Source organism: Hypanus sabinus, chromosome X2, assembly GCF_030144855.1.
Source record: "Hypanus sabinus isolate sHypSab1 chromosome X2, sHypSab1.hap1, whole genome shotgun sequence".
NCBI classification, from domain to species: Eukaryota; Metazoa; Chordata; class Chondrichthyes; order Myliobatiformes; family Dasyatidae; genus Hypanus; species Hypanus sabinus.
This window is the reverse complement of record NC_082739.1, coordinates 28,017,705-28,039,824: the sequence shown is the minus strand read 5'-3', so window position 1 is coordinate 28,039,824 and position 22,120 is coordinate 28,017,705. Positions and strand designations below refer to the sequence as shown.

Genomic DNA, 22,120 nt, shown 5'->3' with positions numbered 1-22,120 from the left:
CTTGCGGATACCAAAAAACGTGGATGCTCAAGTCCCTTATTCAACTTGTCTCAATGCTGTGGATCTTAGGACCCAGCAGAACCCCAGACCTTATTTAACCTGTCTCAGTGCGGTGGACATTAGGACACAGTGGTAGAGCTCTGAATCCGCAGTGTTTCTGTTCACGAAAATAATCGCGATCACGATTGAAAATAAAGTGGAAATAATAAAGCGATCGGAAAGAGGTGAAACACCATCAGTCATTGTAAAAGTTTTAGGCTACAGCCAGTCAACGATCGGAACAATTTTAAAGGATAAAGTGAGAAAGGCCGTGCCCCAATGAAAGCTACAATTATTACTAAGCAACGCAGTGGTTTAATTATTGAATTTTGGGGTTTTGATCCTCCACGTCAACCCGGCACAGATGGAGAGCGCGCTCAGAAGTGGTCTGTCACCGGATCGAACTCGGGAACTTCCTGAGCCCGGCGCTGAAACATACGCTCTTAAGTGTTTTATATGCATAGAAAGGTAAAATATATACTAGATATTAAGACAAACGTTTGACTGACGCTAAATAATACCGGATGTACCTGTTTCGACTTACATAGTAAGAGAACTTCTGGGTTTTTTTCGATCCCGATCCATGGTAACCTATGCACATCCTCCCGTATACTTTAAATCATCTCTAGATTACTGATAATACCTAATACAATGTAAATGCTATGTAAAATAGCTGTTATGTGGCATTGTTTAGGGAATAATGACAAGGAAAAAAAGTCTGTACATGCTCGAACAACAAGTGCTGGAAGAGCACTTCCAGGTTTTCTTGATTCGCAGTTGGTTGTATTTGCGCATGCAGAACTTGCGGATAAGGAGCGCCGACTGTAATTGACTTTGTATTAAGAACTTAAAAACAGAACATAAACGATTTTTCCTCTGTAAGCTCTTATTACTATAGCTGACCACAATGTTCATGCCATCAGGTTGGAGGCTACCCAAATGGTATATAAGGTGTTGCTCCTCCAACCTGAGTGTGGATTCATCTTGACAGTAGAGGAGGCCATGGATAGACATATCAGATTGGGAATGGGATGTGGAATTAAAATGTGTGGCCACTGGGAGATCCTGCTTTCTCTGGCGGACCGAGCGTAGGTGTTCAGCGAAATGATCTCCCAGTCTGTGTTGGGTCTCACCAATATATAAAAGGCCACACCGGGAGCACCGGACGCAGTATACCACACCAGCCGACTCACAGGTGAAGTGTTGCCTCACCTGGAAGGACTGTCTGGGGCCCTGAATGGTGGTGAGGGAGGGAGTGTAAGGGCAGGTGTAGCACTTGTTCCGTTTACAAGGATAAGTGCCAGGAGGGAGATCGGTGGGACCTCTTCCACCCCTTTCCACTGCTGAAAAGGTGTTTGACTTGGTACGATGGGAATATCTCTACTTGGTACTTAAACGGTTTGGCTTTAATAATCAGGTAGTTGGATGTCTGAAATCTTTATATTCTTCCCCTACAGCCAGAATTAAAATAAATGGGAATTTATCTGAAACTGTACTTCTTGAAAGGGATGTCGACAAGGGTGCTCCCATGCTTCTCGCTCTTTTTATTGAGCAATTGGCCCAGGCAATCAGAGAAGACAAGATTCCAGCAGGTGTACTGATCAGAGATGCAGAATAAGATTTGTTTCTATGTGGATGACATTCCCGTGACTCTTACCAATCCCAGTGCAGGTTTGCCTAAATTATTATCCCTGCTGAAAGAATTCGGTTCCTACTCTGGCTATACATTAAATTAACATAAAACCCAAACTTTAAATTTTAATTACAAACCACAAGAAAACGTTTACAGAATGAGTAAATTCAAACGGAAAGGTAATGTTATTAAATACCTAGGAGAGCAAATACCTGAAGACTTGTCTACTATCTACGAACATAATTATATTCCCATAACAGCTGATATTAAGGCAGACTTAAATAGATGGTCATTGCTGCCAATGAATATGTATAATCGAATGGAAACCATAAAAGTGAATGTATTACCTAGATTGCTCTTTCTTTTTCAATCATTGCCTGTTGAAGTACCTTTTAAGCAATTTAGTGAATGGAAAAGAATGATTTCAACATTTATTTGGGGAAAACAGAAACCAAGAATTAGATTTCAGACATTGCAGCTGCCTAAGGATAAAGGAGAATTTGCTCTGAGGACTGTTATAGAGCAGCACAGCTGTGCCATCTGGTCTGTTGGTGTGACCCTAATTGTGAGGCAAAGTGGAAGGATTTAGAACAAAGTCTAATAAATATCCCTTTCCAATCTTTACTGGGGGATAAAACACTCCTGAAGAAGCATTTAAATAAACTGACTAGGTGGACAACAGTCCCTCTAAACTTCTGGTATAAAGAAGTTAAAGACCCAAAATATGAATGAAATGTAAGAATACTATGTTGCGTGGCACATGACACAGAATTCCTTCCAGCACAATTGGATGGTAGATTTACACATTGGACAAATAAGGGAATCACCTCATACTGTACAATATCCTCCATTAAGGGTTCGGAGTCCTTTCAACAACTCACACAAACATATCACTTAGAGAAACAACACTTCTTTGATATCTTCAACTAAGACAATATTTTAATAATAATATTAAAACTATTGGAGAGAAAGGTTTAAGTCTGATTAATATATTCATTGGTGTATATAAAGGTAATATTAAAAAGAAACTGATAACCAGGATTTACTCGATTTTACAATCGAACAGGGGTCTCTCCACAATGTATGTAAAATCAAAATGGGAGAAAGAATCCAACATAAAATTGACAGAAGATGATTGGTTAAACACATGCAGAATACATTTGACTACTTCAAGCTCAGGTCTGTGGAGGGAATTTAGCTGGAAGAATATCTTAAGATTTTTCATAACACCAAAAATAAAGAGGTTACAAAGTAACAGACCTGAACAAGATCAATATTGGAGAATGTGTGATATGTTGGCTGATCACTTACATATTTTCTGGGAATATCCAAAGATTTTGTCTTATTGGTTAGATGCATTAACAGAGATAAGGTCAATAATCAGCCTAGAGATTAATTTTGACTTTAACATTATTTATTTGGGTAATGTATCAAATGGGCTCAAAAAGCATGAAAGATATTTGTTATAAATACTACTAGCATCCAGTAAGAAAGTGATTACTAGGGAATGGTTGAGCAAAGAGTCTCCTACTGTCTTGGAATGGATAGAAATAGTTCAAGAAATTTATGTTATGGAATGATTGACTTTCTCTCTGAGACATGCCACTAAAAAATTTGAAAGATGCTGGGAAAATGGACATTCTATTTGAGCCTGAAATGACTTCTTCACTGTACATTTATCTGGTTTGAAGAACTTTGTTTTATTTCTTCCTATGAGGGAACCTGCAGAATGGACTTTAAAGTTATGGATCTTAAGGTCCCCTGAGACTTTGAAGGACAATTATGGACATAAGAGTTTGGTTAACCTTGATACAGCAATGTAACCCATTTCTCTATTCATTTTTCCTATTATAAGGTATGAATATTACTTCACCTATGACGATCCTGTCTGTCTGTTTGTTTTTATCCTGTTTGTTCTGTTATTGGCAAAACAATAAAAATAAAGTAAAAAAAAAAGATGCATACATCAGGATGTTCTTTATCGACTACAGCTTGGCATTTAATACCAGCATCCCCTCAAAACTAATCATTAAGCTTCAAGACCCTTGCATCAATACATCCTTGTGTAATTGGATCCTTGATTTCCTCACTTGTAGACTCCAGTCTCTTTGGATTGGCAACAACATCTCCTCCACAATCTCCATCAGCACAGGTGCATCACAAGGCTGTGTGCTTAGCCCCCTGCTCTACTCGCTTTACACTTATGACTGTGTGGCTAAGCACAGCTTCCAACCATATTTAAGTTTGTTGAGGACACAACTGTCAAAGGTGATGATGATCAGGACATAGGAGGGAAATTGAAAATCTGGCTGAGTGGCGCCATAACAACAACCTCTCACTCAATGTCAGCAAGACCAAGGAGTTGATTATTGATCAGAAGAAGGAAACCAGAGATCGATGAGCCAGTCCTCATTGGGGGATCAAAGGTGGAGAGGGTCAACAGCTTGGTGTTATTTTGGAGGACCTGTCCTGGGCCCAGCGCGTAACTTCCTTTACGAAGAAAGCATGGTAGCACCTCTACTTCTTTAGAAGTTTGTGAAGATTTGTATGTTATCTAAAACTTTGACAATCTTCTATAGATTTGTGGTGGAGACTATATTAGCTGGCTGTATCACAGCCTGGTATGGAAACACCAAAGTGCTTATATGGAAAATCCTACAAAAAGTAGTGGATACAGTCCAGTCCAGCATGGGTAAAGCCCTCCCCACCACTGAGTACATCAACATAGAGCGCTGTCGCAGGAAAGCAGCATCCATCATCAGGGACTCCCACCATCCAGGTCATACTCTCTTTTTACTACTGCCATCAGGAAGAAGGTACAGGAGCCTGAGGACTCACACCACCAGGTTCATGAACAGTTATTACTCCTCAACCATCAGGCTCTTGAACCAGATGGGATATCTTCACTTAGTTTCACTTGCCCCATCACTGAACTGTTCCCATAAACTATGCACTCACTTTCAAGGACTCTTCATCACATGTTCTTGATATTTATTGCTTATTTATTATTATTGTTGTATTTTTATTTTCCTCATCTCAAGCTGATAAAACCTGCGGTATGGGCATGGCCAAGCACACTCATTTCTCAATCGCGAGGGAATTTCAGACTTTTCTTGTGATGTTTCATACCGTAGCTTTCTGAGGATTTATTCCAAAGTCTTTTAATTCGGCATATTTCTGGTGTTTTTGACTTATTGATTTCTGTGAGTTATGTGTGTTTGGAATGACTTTATTTGTTATTTGTTAAGTAAGTTGTTCTTGCTTGTTTATCCTGTAATATTATATCCCAACAGTTATTATTGATTGTCCTATCTGCAATAATGGATCAGTTATAATATAAAACTGGATCATGCTTGTATTTATAGTAAAGTATGGTATCTTTTATGAGTTTGTATTTTAAAGCAAGATTTTGGTGAATGAAGTTTGCCATCTGATTGTACCTGTGTATGTAATCAGATTGAGTTAAACTGAGGTAATGGTCTTGTGATGGTGGAGTGATGTCATTTTCCCGCCAGTAGAGGTCATGTGACAGGTTTTTTTTACAGGGTATAAAAGGAGGACCCCTCCCTGTGAGGTGGGGCAGTTCGTGGCTGGATTTGCCATTTTGACTTCATGCCAATGCGTGGTCCAATATTATGACGCAGTTTGGTTGAAAGATGGAGTTTTATTTAATGCCTAAAGTTTAAAAGGTCATTGCCGGCAGTTTCTTTATAATACTGCTAGTTGAGAATCAGTGGATCGAGGAAAGATCGAGGAAAGTCGATTTCGACGGTGAAACAGGTTCGACTTTGTTTGATCCTCATTTGGAAGGAATTCATTGACTGTCCCTGCCTTTAAGCAGTTTAATTTCCATCTTCGTAAATTCTCCGTGGGAAAAGTATAGTTCGACTGGGAACCGTAGCGACATGATGTGAAAGAGAATTTAAACAGTCTAAAAAGTCTCTACTTTAATGAACTGTAAGCATTTTGAACTTTTGCAATACTACTTTGAAGAACTGCTTTTGCACCATTGCTTTAAGAACTGTTTAAGCTTCATTGCTTTAAGAACTGTTTAAGCTGCCGCACAGCAGCTGACTTCCGGTTACGTTAGTTGTTTGTTTACTTTTGGGGATTTGTTTTTCAGTGTTTAATAAATGTTTTATTTGTTATAAAAACCCTTGCCTCACTTATATATTTATTGTTGCTGAATCCGTAACTATATATACATATGTATATATTTACACAGTATGTACTTTGATAATAGACTTCCACGCTGACCAAGGTGCCTTCATGTGAGAGTCCCGATGGCCTGCGCAGGAGGTTGAGGATTGACTTGATAGAGGTACATAAAGTCATGAGGGGAACATACACGGTGAATGGTCAAGTCTTTTTCCCAAGATAAGGGAGTTTGGAACAAGTCAGCACAGACTTAAGGTAAAAGGGGAAAGATTTAAAAGGGACCTGAGGGACAACATTTTAATGCTGTGGCTAGTTGGTACAGTATATGGAACAAGCTGCCAGAGGAATTGGTGGAGGGAAGTACAGATACATTTCAAAGACATTTAAATAGGTTTATGGATAGAAAAGGCCCAGATGGATATGTGCCAAACACAGGCAAATGGGACTAGCTCAGATAGCCATCTTGGTCAGTATGAACAAATCAAGTCAAGTAACTTTTTAATGTCATTTCAACCATAACTGCTGGTACAGTACACAGTAAAAACAAGACAATGTTTTTCAGGACCATGGTGCTACATGAAACAATACAAAAACTACACTGAACTACATGAAAACAGCACAGAAAAAAACTACACTAGACTACAGACCTACCCAGGACTGCATAAAGTGCACAAAACAGTGCGGGCATCACTGTTTGGGCCAAAGGCCCATACTGTGGGCCTTTCCATACTGGGACTCTATGCATGTGGCTCAGATGGCAGAACCTGATGGCATAAATTCTCCAATCTCTGGTAATTTGCAATCCCCCTGTCCCTTTTCTTTCTCCTGATCTATCCAGTTATTTCTATACTTACCTCAGCCCTCAACACCATCCTTGTTTCCCCTCCTTCATCCTCTCCACCTGCCCATCACCAAAACACTTTCCCACTGGGTCCCCTCACTTGCCATTCCCAACTGCCTCACTCACTTGAACCCATGCTCTACCTTCCTTTCCTATCGGATTCCATCAGTTTCAGCCCTTTGTCCACTCCACCTATCACCCCACAGTCCCCGTCGCTATTCCTCTCTTTCTTCTTCCATCAACATGCTCGCCTGGATCCACCCAGCACCTCCCATCTCTGTCACGATTCCCCCTCTGTCCTCCCTCTGTGTATCGTTATCCTCACCTAGATCCACCTATCACCTCCCAGTCCCCATGGCTATTCCCCCATGGCCTTCTGCCACCCTCTCCCCCAACCCCCACCTGGGTCTACCTATCACCCGCCAGCTGTTGTTCCACTTCCCCCCCACCCTTTTATACTGGTCATCACCCCTCTATCTTCCAGTCCAGATGAAGGGTCATCCATATTGACTCTGTCCAGTCCTATTACTATTTTCAAAGTGCTTGATTACGTTGCCACTTCCAAAATAGGAGAGCAACAAACTATCTTCTGGAAAAACTTGCTGATCAAGTGGCATCTGTAGGAGGAAAGGATTTGTTGGCATTTTAGGTCAAAACCTTGCAGGATTCAAGACTCTTGTGTCTCCTAGATAACAGAGTCCAGCATTCTATTTATTGATTGATTGAGATACAGCACAGAATAGGCCCTTCCAGCCCTAAAGCCGCACTATCCCGCAGCCCTGATTTAACTCTAACCTAATCGCGAGACAATTTACAATGACCAATTAACCTCCACGGATCACATCTGGGCTGTGGGAGGAAACTGAAGGATCTGGAGAAAACCCATGCATTCCGTGGAAAGGATGTACAGACTCCCTATAGATGATGCAGGAATTGAACCCCGAACTCTGACTAACCACTATGTAACCGTCATCCTCTATTTTACTCGGTTTACTGCTACTGACATCAGGTTCTGATCTGTATTGTGGAATGGTGATAGAAGGACATTCAACAACAACTTTCAAAACAGAACTAGATAAATACCTACTGTATATGGGGTATATTTATAGTGTTCTGTGGAAAAAGCAAAGAGGTGAACTTTTTGGATAGCTCATCAAAACAGCACACTCATGACTGTCTGAGCGACTGCACACTCTGTGGTGTGAGTCTACAGCCGTAAATTGCTGTAATTGCACCAAAAGAGATATCTGTAGGCATACCAGTGATATTTAGAAGAAATCTTTGAACTGGTCAAATGCCCCAAAGTTTCTTACCAATATTAATCCTTCCTCCATTTAGTCCATTCATTGCAATGGAAAACCCATCGCCTTCACGTCCAACCAAGTTAGTTACAGGTACAACACAATCGTCAAAGATCACTGCTCGAGTTGGCTGCGAGTTCCATCCGACCTTAGAAAAAAGGTCAGCAGTAAGTGAGGTTATGGTCAGCATTCAATTTTATATTTTAAAACCCCTAAGTCACTGTGGATCCCATACATCTTAAAATTCTGGATCAGCCAATCATGAGAGACCTTGTCAAATGCCTTACTAAAATCTATGTCAACAACATCCACAGTTTTGCCCTCATCAATCAACTTCATCACCTTGTCAAAAATCCATTCAATTTGGTAAGACACAACTTGCTTGCATAAAGCCATGCTTGACCATCCCTAATAAGGCCATGTTTTCCAAATGCTCAGAAATCCTATCCGCAAGAATCCTTTCGAATAGATTACCAATCAGATGTGAGGCTCACCTATCTATAGGTTCCAGGATTCTAATATCCCTATTTCTCTCCCTATTTGCTGGAGAGAACACAAAGACCATGGTCAATGCCCCAGCAATCTTATCTTTTGCCTCCTTCAATAACCTGAAAGAGATCCCATCAGGCTCTGGGGGCTTATGCACCTTAATGTTCTTTAAGAGACCAACACTACCTCTTTCTTTATATAAAAACGTCCTAACATATTAGCATGATCCACACTGATCCTCCACATCCTTCTCCCTGGTACAAAGTCCTCATTTAGGACTTCACTCACATCCTCCACCTCTAAGCATATGTTCCCTCTTTTGTTCTTGAGTGGTGCTACCCTCTTCATAGTTATCCTCCTGTTTTTGATGTATGTATAGAATGTTTTGTGATTCTCTTTAATCCTACTTTTCATGACCACCACCGGCTCTCCAAATTCCCTTCAAGTTCTTTTTAGCTTCGCTATAATTGTCAAAGGCTCTGTTGGATTTTAGCTTCCTAAACCTTCAGTTTTGTTCATGAATAAGTGCACCACCCCTCTCATCATCATTACTTTGCCATACTGTGGAAGCTGCGGTCAGGCAAGGTTAACATAAAATGTCCAGGCAAGGATAGATTGCAGACAGCCCAGGCAAGAAAGATCTTTGAAGAGCATAACTTCCCTTCTGCACAGCAGAAGACAGAAGCACTTTGGCATACTGATATAACATAAGGAAGTAATTGAAGGATACAAGGAACACAACTAAAGGATAATTACTTTAATGGCTTCAAAGTATCACCAATTGTCAGTTTGTAGTTTCTATTGATTTTTAACTGGTGAATGGTGATTGATCTTGCAAGTAAGGAATTCAAACACACAGTGTACCAAATAGTTAATATATGGCTTTGTTCAGACTTCAGAACAGTGTTGTGACGGGGGCCAGACAGTTCTCCTTCTGCACAAGTAAAATAAAGTATGATTGGAAAATGAGTGTGAATTTTCAGAAGCTATTTAATCGGCGATGACAATACTTGTTTTTCCAAATTACTGGAACATTCCTGTCCTCGGTGGAGATGGCCTTTAAACAATTAATAGGGATCAGTCATTGAGTATTAATTATTATGAATATTAATTTTTGATCAATAGTGGAACTCCCTCCCCTTCATTTAGCTCCCTCACTATCTTTTCTAAAATATCAAAACCCAGGGACATTAAACATCCATTCCTGTTCCTTTCTCAACCAAATCTCTGTAATGGCCACATCATAGCTCCATGTACAATTAATCTAGTAACTAAATGATAAACTAAATTAAACCCTTTGCCTACACAATCCATATCCCTCCGTTCTCTACACATTCACATGCCTACCTAAGAGCTTCTTAAATGCCTCTATTGTATTTGCCTCCACTACTACCCTTGGCAGTTTTACCCCTTAGCTGAGTTATAATGTAGAAGGATAAGCACTTTTCTTGTTTGTGATTTTTGCTACAAATTTGATGAAGACAGAGAGCCTTCCTGTTTAGTATGGGTACTTACCTTTTTTTCTTTCTTGCCAAAGCTGAGTCCAGGTGTGCCTTTCTCCACTAGCAAGCAAGAAATGCCCTTAGGACCTCTGTCTCCTGTCCTGCACATCAACACGTATAGATCCGCATCCCCTCCACCACTGATAAAAGCCTGAATAATGAAGACATTTTGTGAATCAATTATCAGTCAGTCTTGGAAGTGTGGTCTACCTCGAACACTGGATTAACTGATCAGATAAGAGCCCATTACTACCGCCACCACCTGTGGTCCTTAGCAAACACATCCCCATCCCCATTACCTTTGAGCCATTGAGAATGTAGTGATCTCCTTCTCGCCTTGCTGTAGTAATAAGTGAAGCTGCATCACTGCCACTTCCTGTGGGTAGAATCAGACATTGATAGTAATCGTTTTTATACAGTCCTCCACAGCTGTCCAGCCTTTAATTGTTGATTATATAGGACTATTCAGATATCTTAAAAGAAAATGACGATGGGAGGAAATAAATTGGTACTGGTGGCTCCCCTAGCACTCACAGAAAGGACTAGATCAATTTCCAGGTACATGTGTGAGTGAATATTCCAGTTCGTCATTGTACTTTGTCAGTAGCAGTTCCCAAATGTTCCAGCTCTAATTAAAAATTATTTTCTCTACCATGGCAAATAGCCTTAATATATAATATCCAATGATTTCAAACACTTCAAATTGATTATCCAGATTTCCAAACCTAAGATAGTGCAGTTCTCCTCTTAAGAAAAAGTAAAGGATTTTCACAGTGAACAGTAGGGCTCTGGGAAGTGTTGTAGAACAGAAGCACCCACAATACAAGTACATGGTTCACTGAAAGTGGCATTGTAGATAGACAGTGTGGTGAAGAAGGTTTTTAGCACACTGGCCTTCACCAGTGAAGGTACTGAGTATAGCGTTAGGGAATTATGTTGCAGTTGTACAAGACATTGGTGAGGCTGCATTTGTAACACTATGTTTAGTTTTGATCTCTCTGAGTTATGGACAGAGGCTGAGCAAGTTGGGATTTTCACTGGAGCATAGGAGAATGAGAGGTGATCTTATAGAGGTGTATAAAATTATGTGGGGCATAGATAGAGGTGCAGTCTTTTTCCAGTGTTGTGATGTGAATCAATAACCAAGGGGCATAAGTTTAACGTGAGAGGGGAGAGATTTAATAGGGACCCAAGGTTCGTGCTGGATCTCAGGAGAAGGAATTTGTACAATGCCTACAAACTGGCTTTGTATAAATTCTAATGGGAGAGAGAAAAGACATGTAAAAAGGGCAAAGCTACTACAGTTATGGAGGACCTCAATATAGGTAGATCAGAAAAATTAAGTTGGTGATGGATCCCAAGAGGGGGAATTTATAGAATGCCTATAAGATGCCTTTTTAGAGCAGCTTGTGATTGAGCCCACTAGGGAAAAAGCAATCTGGATTGTGCATTGTGCAATGAACCAGATTTGATTAGCCAGCTTAAGATACAGGAACCCTTAGGAGACAGTGACCATAATATGATATAATCCACCCTGCAGTTTGAGAGAGAGAAGCTAAAATCTGCTGTATCAGTATTACAGTGAGAAAAAGGAACTACAGAGACTCTAGAGAGGAACTGGCCAAAGCTGATTAGAAGGGAATAATAGCAGGGATGATGACAGAACAGTAATGGCTGGAATTCTAGGGAGCAAATCGGAAAGTGCAGGATAGATACAAGAAGAAGTCATGTTCTAAAGACAGGATGAGGCAACTGTGGCTGATCAGGAAAATCAAAAACAGCATAAAAACAAAAGAGAGGGCATACAATTCAGTAAAAATTAATGTGAAGTTAGAGAATTGGGAAGCTTTTACAAGCCAACAGAAGGCAACTAAAAAACCAATAAGGAGAGAAAAGATTAAATATAAAGGTAAGTAAGCCAATAATATACAAGAAGATATTAGAAGGCTTTTTATATATTTGAGTACAAAGAATAAAACAGAGGAGAGTGTGGATATTAGACCGCTGGAAAACGCTGTTGAAGAGTTAGTAATGGTGAACAAACTCATTAAGCACTTTGTGTCAGTCTTCACTGTGGAAGACACTAGCAGAATACCAGAATTTCAAGAATGTCAAAAGGCAGAAGTGAATGTAGTTGCCATTACCAAGGAGAGGTGCTGGGGAAGCAGAAAGATCTGAAGGTCAATAAGTCACCTTGACCATATGAACTACACCCCAGGGTTCTGAAAGAGGTAGCTGAAGAGATTGTGGAAGCTTTAGTAATGAACTTACAAGAATCATTAGATTCTGGAAAGGTTCCAGAGGGTTGGAAAATTGCAAATGTCACTCCAGTCTTTAAGAAGGGAGGTAGACCAAAGAAAGGAAATTATCAGTCAGTTAGCCTGATTTCAATGGCTGGGAAGATGTTGATGATATTAAGACTATAAGACATAGGAGCAGAATTAGGCCATCTGGCTCATTGATTCTGCTCCACCATTCAATCATTGCTGATCCTTTTATTTTACTCTTCCTCAACCCCAGTTCCCGGCCTTCTCCTCGTAACCTTTGATGCTATGTCCAATCAAAAACTTTAAATACACCCAACGACCTGGTTTCTACAGCTGCATGTGGCAACAAATTCCACAAATTCACCACCATTTGGCTAAAGAAATTTCTTCACATCTCTGTTTTGAAAGGACGCCCCTCTACCCCGTGGCTGTGCCTTCTTGTCCTAGGCTCTCCCACCATGGGAAACATCCTTTACACATTCACTCTGTCTAGGCCTTTCAACATTCAAAAGGTTTCAATGAGATCCCCCCTCATCCTTCTGAATTCCAGCGAGTACAGACCAAGAGCCATTAAACGTTCCTCATATGATAACCCTTTCATTCCTGGAATCATCCTTGTGAACCTCTTCTGGACCCTCTCCAATGCCAGCACATCTTTTCTTAGATGAGGGGCCCAAAACTGTTCACAACACTCAAGGTGAGACCTCACCAGTGTCTTACAAAGCCTCAGCATCACATCCTTGCTCTTGTATTCTAGACCTCTTGAAATGAATGCTAACGTTGCATTTGCCTTCCTCAGCACTGACTCAACCTGCAAGTTAACCTTCAGGGTGTACTGCATCTCAGATTCCTGGATTCTCGCCCTGTTTAGAAAATAGTCCACTCATTTATTTCTACAACCAAAGTGCATGACCATGCATTTTTGAACATTGTATTTTATTTGCCACTTTCTTGCCCATTCTCCTAATCTGCCTAAGTCCTTCTGCAGCCCACCTGTTTTCTCAACACTACCTGCTCCTCCACCAATCTTCGTATCATCTGCAAACTTGGCAACAAAGCCATCCATTCCATCATCTAAATCATTGATATACAGCATAAAAAGAAGTGGTCCAAACATCAACTCCTGCAGAACACCACCAGTCACTGGCAGCCAATCAGAAAAGGATCCTTTTATTCCCACGTGCTGCCTCCTACCAATCAGCCAATGCTCTAACCATGTTAGTAACTTTCCTGTAATATCATGGGCTCTTAACTTGGTAAGCAGCCTTATGTGTGGCACCTTGTCAAAGGCCTTCTGAAAGTCCAAATAAACAACATCCACTACATCCCCTTTATCTATCCTACTTGTAATCTCCTCAAAGAATTCCAACAGGTTCATCAGGCAGGATTTTCCCTGAAGGAAGCCATTCTGACTTTGTACTATCTTGTCCTGTGTCACCAAGTACTCCATCACCTCGTCCTTAACAATTGACTCCAACATCTTCCCAGCCACTGAGGTCAGGCTAACTGGTCTATAATTTCCTTTCTGCTGCCTTCCTCCTTTCTTAAAGAGTGGAGTAACATCTGCAATTTTCCAGTCCTCTGGCACCATGCCAGACTCTAATGATGTTTGAAAGATCATTTCTAATGCCACCATAATTTCTAATGCTACCTCATTCAGAACACTAGGGTGCAGTTCATCTGGTCCGGGTGACTTGTGTACCCTTAGGTCTTTCAGCTTTTTGAGCCCCTTCTCCCTTGTAATAGTAACTGCACCCACTTCTCTTCCTTCACACACTACAACATCTGGCACACTGCTAGTGTCTTCCATAGTAAAGGCTGATGCAAAATACTCATTTAGTTCATCTGCCATCTCTTTCTCCCGTTATTATTTCTTCGGCCTCATTTTCTAGCGATCCTATATCCACTCTCATTTCTTTTATTTTTAACATACTTGAAAAAAAATTTACTATCCACTTTGATATTATTTGCTAGCTTGCTTTCATATTTCATCTTTTCCCTTCTAATGATTTTTTAGTTGCTCTCTGTAGGTTTTTAAAAAGTTACCAGTCCTCTGTCATTTCTGCTTTGTTGTATGCCCTTTCTTTTGCTTTTACAATTGCTTTGACTTCCCTTATCAGCCATGGTTGTACTATTTTACCATTTGAGTTTCTCTTCAGTTTTGGAATACACATGGCCTGCACCTTCCTCATTTTTTCCCAGAAATGCACGCCATTGCTACTCTGCTAACATATTTGCCATCATCTCCTTCCAATTTACTTTGGCTAACTCCTCTCTCATACCACTGTAATTTCCCTTACTCCACTGAAATACTGCTGCATCAGACTTTATTTTCCCCCCATCAAATTCCCTATTAAGGATGAAGTCCTGAAGTACTTGGAGGCACATGATAAAATAGGCCAAAGTCAGCATGCTTTCCTTAAGGGAAAATATTGCCTGACAAATCTGTTGGAATTCTTTGAAGAAATTACAAGCAGGACAGACAAAGGAGAAATGGTGGATGTTGTATATTTGGATTTTCAGAAGGCCATTGACAAGGTACCGCATATGAAGTTGCTTAACAAGAGTCCATGGTATTACTGGAAATATCCTAGCATGGATTGAGTATTGGCTATCTGGCAGGAGGTGAAGTGTGGGAATAAAGGGAGCCAGTGATTAGTTGTGTTTCATAGGGTCTGTGTTTTGCCCGATTCTTTTTACATTTAATGTCAATGATATGGATGACGGAATCAAAGGCTTTGTGGTTAAGTGGTGAGGAATCAGACAGGCTACAGATGGACTTGGACAGATTAAGAGAATGGGCAAAGAAATGGCAGGTGGAATGTAGCGTAAGTAAGTGTATGGTCCTGAACTTCAGTAAAAGGAATAAGGGTTTAGATTATTTTCTAAACAGGGAGAAAATTTAGAAATCAGAGGTGAAAGAGGACTTGTGATTTCTCGTGCAGGATTCTGTAAAGGTTAACTTGCAGGTTGAGTTGGTGGCAAGGAAGACAAATGCAATACAGTATCAGCATTCATTTTGAGAGGACTAGAACATACAAACAAGAGTGTAATGCTGAGGCTTGGCCAGCATTTGGAACATTGTGAGCAATTTTGGGCCCCTTTTCTAAGAAAGGTTATGCTGGCATTGGGGAAGTCCACAGGAGGCTGTGGAGGCCAGGTCACTGGGTACACTTAAAGAGAAATTTGATAGGTCCTCGATTGGTAAGGGCGTCAAAGGTTATGGGGAGAAGGCAGGAAAATGGGGTTGAAAAATAAATAAGCCATGATTGGGCTGTAAGGCCTAATTCTGCTCCTATGTTGTATGGTTCTTACGTATATATAATGAGCTGCTAGAGGAAGTGGTTGAGAGAGGTACATTAACAACTTTCAAAAAGAGCTTGGACAGGTGTAGAGTGATATGGACAAAACGTGGGCAAATGAACGGCACAGTAGCACAGTGTAACCCTTTACAGCACCAGCAATAAGGGTTCAAATCCTGCTGCTGTTTCTACATTCTCCCCGTGACCATGTAGGTTTCCTTCAGTTGCTCTGGTTTCCAAAGACACACAGGTTAGCGTTAGTAAGCTGTGGACATGTTGTGTTGGCACCAGAAGTGTGGCAACACTTGAGGGCTGTCACCCAGCACAATTCTCGGACTGTGTTGATCATTGATGCAAACAATGCATTTCACTATGTGTTTTGATGTACATGTGAAAGAAAAAGTGAATCTAATCTAATATTAGATGGCAACCTTGGTTGGTATGGACCATGATGAGCCAAAAGGCCTGTTTCTGTGCTTTCTGTTGGTATGAGACCACTGACTATTTGTTTATTGCAGTCATACCAGAAGTCAGAGAAGATAGGGTGTTATCATCAGGCTCAACCGAGATACAAGACCGTAAGATATAGGAGTGGAATTAGGCTATTTGGCCCATCGAGTCTGCTCTGCCATTTCAAACTGGTCGATCCATTTTCCCTCTGAGCCCCAATCTGCTACCTTCTCTCTATATCCCTTCATGCCCTGACCAAGCAAGAATCTATCAACCTCTGCTTTAAACACACCCAATGACTTGGCCTCCACAGCTGCTTGTGGCAATGAATTCCACAGAGTCACCACTCTCTGGCTAAAGAAATTCCTCCTCATCTCCTTCTAAAAGGACGCTCCTCTATTCTTATTTAATAGGTTTCAATGAGGTCACCCCTCATTCTTCAGAATTCTAGTGACTGCAAGCCCAGAGCCATCAAAAGCTCTTCATATGACAAGTCATTCAACCCTGGAATCATTTTTGTGAACCTTCTTTGAACCCTCTCCAGTTTCTGCACATTGTTTCAAAGATAAGGGGCCCAAAACTGCTCACAATACTCCAAGTGAGGCCTCACCAGTGCTTTATAACGTCTCAACTTTACATCCTTGCTTTTATATTCTAATCTTCTTGAAATGAATGCTAACATTGCATTTGCCTTCCTCACCACAGACTCAACCTGCAAATTAACCTTTAGGGAATCCTGCACAAGAACTCACAATTTTTTATACTTTCTCTCCATTTAGAAAATATTCAACCCTTTCATTTCTCTTACCAAAGTGCATGACCATACACTTCCTGACACTGTATTCCATCTGCCACTTCTTTGTCCATTCTCCTAATCTGTCTTAGTCCTTCTGTAGCCTTCCTAATTCCTCAAAACTACCTGATCCTCCACCTATCTTCATATTTGTTGCAAACTTTGCAACAAAGCCATCAATTCCATCATCAAAATAAATGACGTATAATGTAAAAAGAATCAGTCTAAACACAGACCCTTGTGTCACCATCGCTAGTCACCGGCAGCCAGCCAGAAAAAGACTCCCATTTATTCCCACTCTTTGCCTCCTGCCAATCAGCCACTGCTTTATCCATGCTAGGATCTTTACTGCAATACCATGGGCTTGTAGCTTGTTAAGCAGCCTTATATGTGGCACCTTACCAAAGGCCTTCTGAAAATCCAAGTACACAACATCAAACAATTCTCCTTTGTCTTTCCTGCCTATTATTTCTTCAAAGAATTCCAACAGATTTGTCAGCAAGATGTTCCCTTGAGGAAACCATGCTGACTACGGCCTATTTTATCAAGTGCCTCCAAGTACCCTGAGAACTTATCCTTAATAATTGACTCCAACAACTTCTCAAGCACTGGCGTCAGACTAACTGGCCTATAGTTTCCTTTCGTCTGCCTCTCTCCCTTCCTGAAGAGTGGAGTGACATCTGTAATTTTCCAGTCTTCCAGAACCATTCCAGAATCTAGTGATTCTTGAAAGATCATTACTAATGCTTCCACAATCTCTTCAGCCACCTCTTTCAGAACCCTGGTGTGCACACCATCTGGTCCAGATGACTTATCGACCTTCAGACCTTTTAGTTTCTCATTACAACCTCTCCAGCATCGTTTTCCAGTGGTCCGATATCCACTCTCACCTCTCTTCTACACTTTATGTATCTGGAGAAACTTTGGTATCCTCTTTAATATTTTTATCTAGCTTACTTTTGTATTCCATCTTTACCTTTTTAGTGAGTTCTTAGTTTCTTTCTGCCTCATTATCTTTGCTTGCATTAAGAAATGAGTTGAAAAAATTGCTGCTTCTTTTACATAAGACCATAATATACAGGGGCAGAATTAACCCACTTGGCCCATCGAGTCTGCTCTGCCATTTCATCATGGCTGATCCAATTTTCCTCTCAGCCCCAAACTCCTGCCTTCTCCCCATATCCCTTCATGCCCTGACCAATCAAGAATCTATCAATCTCTGCCTTAAATATACATAAAGCCTTGGCTTTCACAGCTGCCTGTGGCAAAGAATTCCACCGATTCACCACTCTCTGGCTAAAAAATTCCTCCTCGTCTCCGTTCTTAAAGGCCGCCCCTGTATTCTGAGGCTGTCCTCCGGTCTGAGATTCTCCCACCATAGGAAACATGCTGTCCACATCCACTCTATCAAGACCATTCACCATTCAATGGGTTTCAATTAGGTCACCCCTCATTTTTCTGAATTCTAATGAATACAGGCCCATAGCCATCAAGTGCTCTTCATATAACAACCCATTCTATCCTGGAATCATTTTTGTGAATCTCCTTTGAACTCTCTTCAGTTTCCCAAAATTGCTCACAATACCCAAGTGAGGCCTCATCATTGCTTTATAAAGCCTCAACATTACATCCTAGCTTTAATATTCTAGCCCTCTTAAAACGAATGCTAACACTGCATTGGCCTTTCTCACCACCAACTCAACCTGCAAGTTAACCTTTAGGGAACCATCCACAAGGACTTCCTAGTAGACCCTTTACACGTCAGATTTTTGAATTTTCTTTCCATTTAGAAAATACTGTACCCCAGTGAAACCTTTCACCATACCTGTCATTGACAGTGCCAAGATTTGCAGGGAAGAAGTGTAAATGGGAATGCAGAAAATAAATTTTTAGTGACATATTTCACTTCTTGGTTTTGTATAGTTGAAACATGTTGTCAACCAGCTGCACATAGTTTGGTGCTCTAGTTGCCAAGAAAATTTTCAACAATATCCTTGAATGCCTTCCATGTGATTTTCTCCGGTCCCATAAGAAGTTCTTTGAACAGCTTGTCATTGATTGCCTGTTTGATTTGTGGAACAACAAAAATGCCTTCCTTAATCTTGGCAGCAGTTATTCCAGGAAACATCTGTCTCAAATATTGAAGCCCTTCACCTTCCTTGTTCATCATTTTCACAAACCTTTTCATAAGCCCCAGTTTTATATGAAGAAGAGGCAAAAGTACCTTAGATGTGTCTACAAGTGGCTTATATGCCAGTTTTCTGCCCCAGGATCAACTGCTTATGGAGTGGCCAATCCTTTTTAATGTAATGTGATTCTTTAGCACGGCTGTCCCATTTGTAAATGAAACAACAGTACTTGAATATCCGAGCTGAATTCCAGTTGTAGTTGTACTGTATGTGTTTCAACAAGAGTTCCAAATTTTGGTAGTTGTTTTCATGTGTACTTCACAGCTTTCAGGTTTAACACTGAAGAATTAACAAAAAGATGCCATTGTTGTGGATCAGGCTGGCAACCCAAATCAATCAAAAGCCCATTAATATCAGTGCAGAAACACAGATTATCAACCTGACCAATTTTCTCGGCGGCTGCAAAAGATGGAAATTTTTGTGTCTGGTCACAGCACTGTCCTTGCAGCCTTGAACCCAGTAATTCTGCATTTGCCTTTGACAAACCCAAGTCTCTGACCAGGTCTCTTAACTCAGACTGAGTTATCAGACGAGGCTCACTCAACATAACTAGTTCAAAATCTGTATCAGTATCAGTGTTGTTTTCCATTCCTGGCTCGTGCATCATGGCACCTTCGCCTGCCTCCTCTAGACCCCATGTCTCCGGTGCATCGGTACTGGAAGACTATCGTCATGTGACACAGGTCTCATGGGGTATTCAATGGATTTCTTGTTTTAGCAGAGAAACCAGACACACTGGTCAGACAGCAGTAGCAGTCTATCACATGATCCTTTTGCTCTCACCATATCATTGCTTTCCGAGTAGCTCTGAGCCAAACTGTAAGATTGACAGCGCATGTGAGGAGCCCAGGCTTTGTCTTGGTCATCAATTTTACACCCAAAGTAGAGCTCCTGGGCTTCCTTAATAAGAGGATTCATGTTCCATCTTTGAGATTTAAGCGCATACTCAGCAAAAGTATAGCAAAAGGCATTGTGGCAATTGCAACATTGGCAAGAAAATTTTGCTATCACAGATACTCCTGAAAATACGATGACTTTATTGTAATGAGTACACACAATTTGCTATGCATGCAGAGAATGCACATCGAGGTGACTGCAAACCAATATACGTGTAGATGCAATGCATAGAATGTGTGAGTGATGCTTTTAAAGCCTTTTGAAAACCTGTCCTGACATGCAGCATCCACCCTGCCCAGGCACTCCTGGGCAAATTACAAAACTTTTCAGTTTACATTGTGGGTGATTTCAAAAACATGGTGTGCGATAGGGAAATTTCATGGTGATTTTCATGATCAGCAGCCCAAAATCAACAAGATACACCCAAAAGTATTCAGGAAGCAAAATCTTTGTTATCTACTGAAAACTTCAAAACCTAGGCCTCTGTACCTCCTTCTGCAGCCTGATCCTGGACTTCCTCAGTGGAAAACCACAGTCAGTGCAGATCAGAAAGAACATCTCCTCCTCACTAACAATCAAAACCAGTCCACCTCAAGGATGCATGCTTAGCCCACTGCTCTACTCTCTACACAACTATGTGGCTAGGCACAGTACAAATGGCATCTATAAATTCACTGATGTCACAACTGTTGTCGGCAAAATCTTGGATGGTGATGAAGGGGTATACAGGAGATAGATCTGCTGATTGAATGGTGTCATAACAACAATATTGCACTCAACATCAGTAAGGCCAAGGAATTGATGGTGAACTTCAGGAAGGAAAAGTCAAGAGAACGCAGACCAGTCCCTATCAAAAGGTCAGCAGTGGAAAAGGTGAGCAAGTTCAAGTTCCTGGGTGTCTGAAGATCTAACTTGTTCATGCAATTACGAAGTTTGAGGAGATTTGGTTTGCCACCAAAGACACTAGCAAATTTATACAGATGTACTGTGGAGAACGTTCTAATTGGTTGCATCATCATCTGGTATGCAGGGGCCACTTTACAGGATCAAAAACAGCTGCAGAGGGTTGTAAACTCAGCCTGCTCCATCATGGATGCTAGCTAGACTTTCCATTAGTGAGAACATATTGAAAACGTGATGCCTTAATAAAGTGGCATTAATCATTAAAGGAGGCGCACCATACCCTCTTCTCATTGCTACCATCAGAGAGGAGTACAGGAGCCTGAAAACACACACACAACATTTTTGGAACAACTTCTTTCCCTCCGTCATCAGAGTTCTGAAAGGACAATAAGACATTGAACAATAACCACCTCCCTATTTTTACTTTCTTTTTGTACTATTCATTTAATTATATATATAATTGAACACACATATATATATATATACCTTTCCCACTTATCACTTCCCAGCTTCTTACTTCATCCCCCCCTCCCCGCACACCTGGCTTCACCCATCATCTTCTAGCTTGTCCTGCTACCCCTCCCCCTACCTTCTTATTCTGACATCTTCTCCCTTCATTTACAGTCTTGGCCCAAAATGTTGCCTGGTTATTCATTTCCATGGATGGTGCCTGGCCTGCTGAGTTCCACCAGTATTTTGTTTGCTGCTCTGGATTTCTAGCATCTGCAGGATCTTGTGTTTATGACTTGTATGCACTCAAATTTTGTAAGTTTGAGGATGGCTGATGAGGCCAAGGAGGAACTAGGTACCAAAGGAAGTAAGTGATGGCCAGCTGAATGGGCAGGAAGGTTGCTGGTCTAGGGTGGAAGGGTGGCTTGTAACAAGATGGCGCCATCAAGTCACAACTGTGTGCAGCTCGATGGGAATCATCAACTATTCCCATTCAGGACTACTACATCTAAAATCCACAGTCACAGCCATGGGTACTTCAGTAAGGAGCTTTGTTTTACGATGATTGTAATATCTATTGATATGGAAAATCAACGAACCTCGGGCGGCAAACCCGTGTCATGAGTGTGCAGTTTCCCTTTAAGAAAATGGAAGTGGGGATACCACACAGGGCTACAAGTTTGATTGAAATGCTGAGACTTTAGACTTCAATTCCTGATTATCCTACTGGTGATTGTACAACTTTTGGAAAATAAAATTGAAGACCTCAGAGCAAGGTTGCTGTACCAGAGAGATATCAGGGACTGCTGTGTACTTTGCTTCACGGAAACGTGGCTCATACCTGTGATTTTGGACGCAGTGCTACAGCCTGATGTTTTCACCATTCTCTGCAAAGACAGGACAGCT

General features: G+C 41.0%; 1 protein-coding gene across 3 annotated transcripts in view; it reads right to left on the bottom strand.

Moving 5' to 3' along the window:
- Window positions 1-22,120, bottom strand: part of acad8 (acyl-CoA dehydrogenase family, member 8) — a 107,949-nt gene that overhangs the window by 30,316 nt on the left and 55,513 nt on the right. For all 3 annotated transcript variants that reach the window (XM_059957135.1, XM_059957134.1, XM_059957133.1), the window contains exons 5-7: window positions 10,263-10,339; window positions 9,977-10,114; window positions 7,985-8,120 (exon numbers count right to left, since the gene is read on the bottom strand). In XM_059957135.1, the coding sequence (XP_059813118.1) occupies window positions 7,985-8,120; window positions 9,977-10,114; window positions 10,263-10,339 (351 nt within the window). The remainder of the gene's footprint in view (window positions 1-7,984; window positions 8,121-9,976; window positions 10,115-10,262; window positions 10,340-22,120) is intronic.